Source organism: Bidens hawaiensis, unplaced genomic scaffold (assembly GCF_021521415.1).
Source record: "Bidens hawaiensis isolate Kalapana, Puna unplaced genomic scaffold, B.hawaiensis_p1.1 tig00010770_1, whole genome shotgun sequence".
Classification (NCBI taxonomy): Eukaryota; Viridiplantae; Streptophyta; class Magnoliopsida; order Asterales; family Asteraceae; genus Bidens; species Bidens hawaiensis.
In genome coordinates, this window is record NW_027491826.1 from 252,300 (window position 1) to 259,756 (window position 7,457).

The following is a 7,457-nucleotide window of genomic DNA, read 5'->3' on the forward strand; positions in this document are numbered from 1 at the left end:
ATATATCTATTAATGCGTATGTAATTGCGTCAGCTATGTGACGAGCAATCATGTATCACATTGTAGTCGTTTGTCATTAGGAACTCTGAATAATTTGCTCATGTATCTTATGGTAGTCGTTTGTCATTAGGAACTCTGAATAAGTATAAACCAGAGAAAGTAAAAATATGCACAATGCATATTTTTCGATAAAAAGACATTTGATTAAGATGATTCACTACTAAAAAAGTGACACAACACTTGTGCAACGATGCATCCATGTATACGAGTTAAGGGTTAATACACTTGGTCGCATATGTTACTAAAAAGACGTGAATTTTATCGAACAGGGCTAAAAAACCACTTGATTTTCTTGATCGTTTTACATGTAAAACTATACTTTTAACCCCATGCATTCTCTTATTGTACCGTACATCTCAACAACGCATTGGACCAGCAACGAATCAAGGTATAATAAATATGAAAATTCCAATTAGATTAATATATTCATTAATAAATAACTTCTAAGCTCCGATGGTACTTTGACTCCGTGACGATTTATCTTTCTTCTTGGAAACTTTCTTCGGTGTAGCGGGCCCACTTTCGGCTTCTTCAACCGTTTCAATTCTAGCAAATATGGGACTGGGTGGAGCCATCACTTGACCACCCTTTAGTCCGCCCCATTTTGTATCACTCTGCAAAAGTATGTTTTTAATGCATAAAACCATACTTTTCGCCAAATTACAAAAATAATATAAATCTTTTTTAAATTAGAGAGGGAGGCTACCCATGTGACAGCATGAAACTGTTGGTCAGTGTAGCCAAGTTGACGATAAATTCTAAGACTTAAGTTTGGTGTAACAGGCGATAATGCAACCGCGATAATCCTCATTGCTTCCAACACAAGCACAAGATCCTGAAACCGATCACGTGATATTACAAGTGGGTCATTTTCATGATTTTCACTTAAATTTGTACACAATTCAAGTCAATAAAATTCAGAAATAATAATACCTTTGCAGCAGAATCAAAAGAATCACCTCCTTGTTTAAAAAGAGACCACGGTGCACGTGCATCGATGTATAGATTGCCAGCATTACCGATTTCCATCACACTCTCACAAGCAGATGACAGCTGGAGGCTTTTGAATTGAACCTTTGACTTTTCAACCTACACCAAGAAAACAGTCAACTTAACTGAAAAATAACCTGATATATATTATTTTATCAACTCTATATTATCGTCCAATACAAATAACTCAACAGTTTCATAAAGTTATTTAAATGATAAAAAAGATACCATGTTGAAGTTATGTAAATTGTCCAATATCAAATAAGTCAACGGTTTTGATTAACACTTCATAAAACTAGAGTTTGTAACAAGCATGCATCTTTATTATTCTAATAATAGGAATAACAAAACCGAAGCATAAAGCGTGTGAAACAAGTAGTTAGGTTATAAATCTTACCAGCTTTTCTACAGTATCCTTGAACTCAATTCCTTCAGCCGCATCACTCGAGTCAACAACCAAAGTTGACTGGCAGTTCTTTTTCAAAAGTCCAAGTGTTCGATTGAGAAGATTTCCTGCATGTCTCACGTGATTAATATTTGATTATGTTAAATATGATTAAAACAAAAATAATCAAATATTACCGATTGTATTGGCGAGATGTGCGTTGACAATATTAATGAAACGTTCTTCCGAATAATCCCCGTCGTTTCCAAATTCAACCTCTCGAAGAAAAAAGTACCTGACAGCATCGGGCCCAAATCTTTGCACTAACTCGTTCGGTTCAAGAGTATTACCAAGTGATTTTCCCATCTTCATACCATCCTATAATTTTACAAATACAACCATATCTGCGTGAAATAAGTGTTCATTTCGTGTTCTATTATCCAAGTGCTTTTTAAGAGAAAACTCAGATCTTCAAGTGTATTGTTTAATTATTATAGTTTATTAACTTATTATACACAGCTCAAATTTCAGGCATCATATACAATTATATACCCAATTACCAATTAAAATGAAATTTTAGTGTATGACCGTTTTACCCTTATCAAATATGAGTTTTTTAAACCAATTAAACTCTCTCTAATTATAATTGTATATAAAAAACAAAGGTTTTCTAAATATATCATAAAAATGATAATGAGCAGTGTAGTCGAAAATATTGATTTGACAACTATTTTTCATAAGCGTAGTAAAAAAGATTAATAAGTGTTTTAATAATATTAACAAAGTCGTACAGAAATCCAAATAAAAAAAATAAGTTAATTGAGAAAATTATAAAAATGTAACTAGAAATGACCTTTTATGAAACGGGTATATCCCATATTTTGAGAAACATATTGTTAATGGTAAATTTAGGTTAAAATCAGAAAAATATGAAATTATAAAAGTTTTAGAAAAACAAGGGTAAAATACATTTCTTAAACTGTTTTTAATGAAATGGGTAAATTTGATGTTTTAACTAGTAGTTAAGGGTGTATATGATACTTTTAAGTTTGTAGAGACATGTATGAAACATAAGTAAATACCTTCGTCAGGAAACCATGGCCAAAAACAGTATTGGGAAGGCTCAGTCCAGCCGACAATAACATAGCGGGCCAATAAACCGCATGAAAACGCAATATATCCTGCAGATTAAAATATAAGTATCACTTATGAATGGATCCGTTTCCATTATGTTTGAAAAAATGGTTAAATTTAAAGAAGTAATTAAAAGGAACTTTCAGTAATCATACTTACAGTAGTAATTTTTATTATAAAATAATACCTTGCCAATCAAGTGCAGCGAAGCGGGCCAACCTGATGAAACCGCAGTTTGTAAATTTGGTTGCTCATGTTCATCCGACAATGCTGATATATAACTGCATAAAAGAAGCAAAGTAAGTGATAAAAGATTTGATAATTATTAAGAGGCCTGTAAAAAACCGAACAAACACGAACACTTGAACGAACAAACTTTCCTGCTCGTGTTTGCTCGTTTAGAAAATGAACATGTTCGTGTTAATATTCTAAACGAATGGTTCACGAACACAAATGAAAAATAAAGTTTAAAATATTATGAAATCAAATGGATTTTAAACTAACACTAGTAATAAATAAACTTGAATGAAAAATTAAACAAACAACAAAATGAACGAACGTAAAAGAACAAACAAAAATGAGTGTTCATGAACGTAATGAACAAACGGCATATGTGTTTGACCATGTTCATTCATTTAACTAAATCAACAAAAATGTGTGTTCATGTTTGCTTGTTTATTAAATGAATGAACACAAACAAACTTCCCACTGAACAGTTCACGAATGGTTCAATGCAAATTTTGTTCGCTTATAGGCCTAAATAAGATACTAGACAAAACAGAAAATTTAAAACAATAATAATATTAGAAAGCTTACCCTAATAATGCATCAAACCAAACATATATGGTTTGTTTCGGGTCGTTAGGAACCCTTATACCCCAATCCACTGAAGCTCGGGAAATAGAAAAATCTTTGAGCCCGGTTTTCACCCAATTTTGAACCTAAATAAATTTTACTATCAGCAATGCTAGATTTCATTAAGTGGCCTTTACAAAACTCAGTAAAATATCATCTCACCTCGTTTAAGCGATACAATGGTTGTACAAAACTTGGATTGTGCTCTAAAATATCTTCCAACTTTTTCTGATATTTTGAAAGGGCAAAAAAGTAATTGTCTTCTTTCCTTGAAACACATGGCTTTAGATGCATTGGACAACAATTGTTTTCAAGCAGTTCCTTTTCATCCTGTAAATGTCATATAAAACTAAGGATGTCATAAAACCATATAAAGAATTTTCAAAAATCTGTCAATATATACGTACATAAATTTTGTTGTTCGTTTCGTTTAAAAATGATATATAACTAATTGCTTGAGTTTGTTAAACTAATGATCAATTTTTGAATTAACTGATTTGGGATGTTTTCTGCCTTAAATATGCATGTTAGGGTATTTTTGACTTTGTCTGATTGGTTTGTTATTTAGCTAAGAACTATGCTTTGACCCGTTTGATTGGTTTAGTTTTTAGCTAAACTCTTTTCTTTGATCAATTTGACTGTTTATTTTTTAGTAAAATTTGTAGTCCTTACTTTGACTGGTTTATATTTAGGTTAAACTCTTTGCTTTGACCCGCTTAAGTGCTTAACTGATTTCCTCTTTAGCAAAACTCTTTGCTTTGACCCGTTTGACTGGTTTGTTTTTAAGCAAAACTCTTTGCGTTGACCGATTTGACTGATCACTCTTTTTAGCTTAACTCTTTGCTTTGACCCGCTTGACTGGTTTAACTTTTAGCTAAACTCTTTGCTTTGACCCATTTGACTGGTTTCTTCTTTTGTCTAAACTCTTTGCTTATATGACAAATTTATTTTCAACTTAAATATTTGCTTTGATTCGTGAGATAAAACAAGAACAGAATATTACCTTGTATTCCTCACAATTGACACAATAGAGCCCTTCATAATCAGCACGATAAATATCGCCATTAGCAAGAACTTTTGAATAGAATTCTTCCACAATAGCTTCATGTTTAGGATCAGTTGTGCGAATAAACTTGTCATATGATATATCTAACTGAAATTCAGATGTAAGAAAGATAAGCACATGATTATGAGTGAGAATTAAAAGAATACGTTTGGTAATACATGAGATTCTTAATAAATATGATGTACATCTTTCCATAATGCTCTATAAGATTGTGAAATTCTGTCACAATGGTCGTTTGGGTTGGAGCCACCTGCAGCAGCGGCAGTAGCTATTTTCTCCCCGTGTTCATCTGTGCCCGTGATGAAGATAACCTTCTTTCCAATAAGCCTCTGCCATTATAAGCAAACGTACAGGTTAATGTTACATAATTCTAAATTCATAATAAGAAACTTGTAGTTCTTGTTAACATTTGGATTTTGGACTGACCATGGATTGAAGAATCAAGAACATCATTTACTAAGTATGTTAAGAAATGTGAAATAATGCATTTACTTACATGTCTTGATTCATCATATGCATGCATCAGTAAAAATCCAACTTGATATAATTTTAATGAGCAAATACCGCAACTTTAGGCAATTATGCACGGCTATTAAGATTAATATGCTCACTTATTGAATTAATTTAAGTGGAATATTAGCGGATATGTAAACGTTATATGTTCATTTCTGATTTATGATGATCCAAGGTAGTTTTATCTCCTAAGCGACATTTTATGATGAAGAATGTTCTTAAAAGTCAATCAGATAATCATTGAATTTTTTGTTGGAACTAAACAAAGTTAGGAGATGAAAATTCTACTTATGGTATATACATTTACAAAAAAGGATGCAAAGATTTGTTAATAGTGAAATCTTTCTAAGTGAACTCTTAGATATTACTACCATGTCTGTGACCCCATAACCATATGTTAGTGATGCCAAAGTGGTAAAGACGTGGTTTTCCTTTCAAAAGTACGTGTGTTCAAGTCTCAAGAGCTAACCTAGTTTAGGGTTCGCAACACATACACAAACCCGACACTTGCTCAACCCCGATTTCAGCCCTTGACCCCCTTACTTGAAATCAGACGATCTCATACACGATTTCGATGAATCAGACTTGAGGTACACCTCCTATTTCTTTCAATCGATTATATGTTCCAGCTAGTGTTCTTTCCTTTTTGTTTAAATGAGGTTTAAATCTATGTATGTAATTGTGTATGCACAGCCACTGATCGCTTGCTTTTCCAAGGGAAATTTGAGATGCAAACTGATTAAGATATCACAATATTCAGTAATGTGTTTGCTTTTCTAGGGCAATTTTTCCATTTTGATTTTAACATTTGCTAAAATGGCACATAGGTGCTGGATTAACTAAAGGTTTGATGTGAATGGCACAGCCTGTTGCTAGGTGCAAGCTTATTTCCTATTGCTTATGCATAGGTGCTGCATTAACAAAAGGTTCCAACACACACGGCTTTACCACTCTGGCAGTCTGGTGTCGCTAACATATGGTTATGGGGTAACAATAACTATATTTATGGGGTCACTTACAAGTAATAATATATACATACTATTGAAAATTCAAATTCAATGGGGGATCCGTAGACTGTATAACGTGGGTCCACCGCCATCTACACGTTCCCTGTTATAATAATGTGGTGATTTTATTGTGTGTTTTTCTAATGATTACATATTTTAATTATGATATCGTCTTTTATTATGGTCTGTGACGCGACCCGACCCGAACCGACACAGCCCGAAAATTCTAACATGTGGTTTTTAGAAATCTAGCCATTGGAAAGTTTATTAACTGCATCGCCATTAAGGGAAAGCAAACAAGACAAACAAACCAAATACAGGAGCCATATTTTATTTTATCTTATCATCTCACCACGATTTTAGAACCGGTACATGGAAGAAGCAGCACCAAACTTACAACTTGTGGTCATAACTTATTTATAACAGTCAATGAAATACATCAATCGGATGAATGAAAGCAATGCGCGTGCCTCAAGTTAATATTTGGTTTGACTATGAAGTGAAGAGTCACAAATTAAATTTAGCAAGTAATGTAGGGATGGCAATGGGTCGGGTTTAGGTATTCCCAAACCCATACCCGGTTATTAAAGTTCATCCCATACCCGTCCCAAACCCGCCGGGTTTTAATCTGGTAATTACCCGTCTGGTTTCCTATCGGGTTTTGATAAAATACCCGTCAGGTATACCCGGCTCAAAACCCTCCAGGTTTGACAAAATATAACTAATCGATTACAAAGATGGTTACCATAAAGATAAAATATCTCAAATAATTAACATAAACACGTTTCGACAAATAACATATTTGGAATATAGTATATAACTATATATATAATATAATAAGCTATGTCGGGTACATCGGGTACATAATCGGGTAAATGGGTTTATGTTATCGGGTAGGGTAATCGGGTATATAAAACTAGCCCCAAACCCTAACAGGTCGGGTATTATTACCCGTCCCATTTATGCCGGGTTTCGGGTTTCCCCATCGGGTTCGGGTTCCATTGCCATCCCTAAAGTAATGTGAAAGAAAGTAATTAACATATCTTAACTCATGAACCATGTTGCTTCTAGTTACATACTAAAGAAAGAATAAATAAATCCTTTAAAAAGTCAAATTGTAAAGCCCTAAGGCTAAAATGTATGTATAATCAACCAGACAGCAATGATATCAGCAATCTAGGGTTTCAAATAGTTAAAAAGAAAATAAGAGAACCTGAAAGCGAGCAATAGAATCGGCGGCAATGGTGGAGTATGCACTGCCCATGTGTGGAGGGGCATTCACGTAATAGAGAGGCGTTGTAAGGACAAATGGGTCCTTTGTTACATCTGAATTGCTGCTGCAGGTGCAGTATAATGATCTTCTGGAAGAAGCAGATGATGATGATGATGATGAGAACCATTTGGAACGGAGATTAATTTGAGTTTTGTAATTGATAGATTTAGGAAA

The 7,457-nt window shown here is 33.6% G+C and overlaps 1 protein-coding gene across 1 annotated transcript; it reads right to left on the reverse strand.

The window, feature by feature from the left end:
- Window positions 1-362: 362 nt before the first annotated feature.
- Window positions 363-7,457, reverse strand: LOC143536268 (methionine--tRNA ligase, chloroplastic/mitochondrial-like). The gene is made up of 12 exons (XM_077030302.1): window positions 7,224-7,457; window positions 4,676-4,819; window positions 4,428-4,577; window positions 3,587-3,754; window positions 3,386-3,510; window positions 2,757-2,850; window positions 2,518-2,616; window positions 1,633-1,813; window positions 1,448-1,563; window positions 994-1,149; window positions 767-895; window positions 363-674 (listed from the first exon to the last, which is right to left on the reverse strand). The coding sequence occupies exons 1-12, from the start codon at window positions 7,272-7,274 to the stop codon at window positions 504-506; spliced, it is 1,584 nt and encodes a 527-aa protein (XP_076886417.1). The 5' UTR covers window positions 7,275-7,457; the 3' UTR covers window positions 363-503.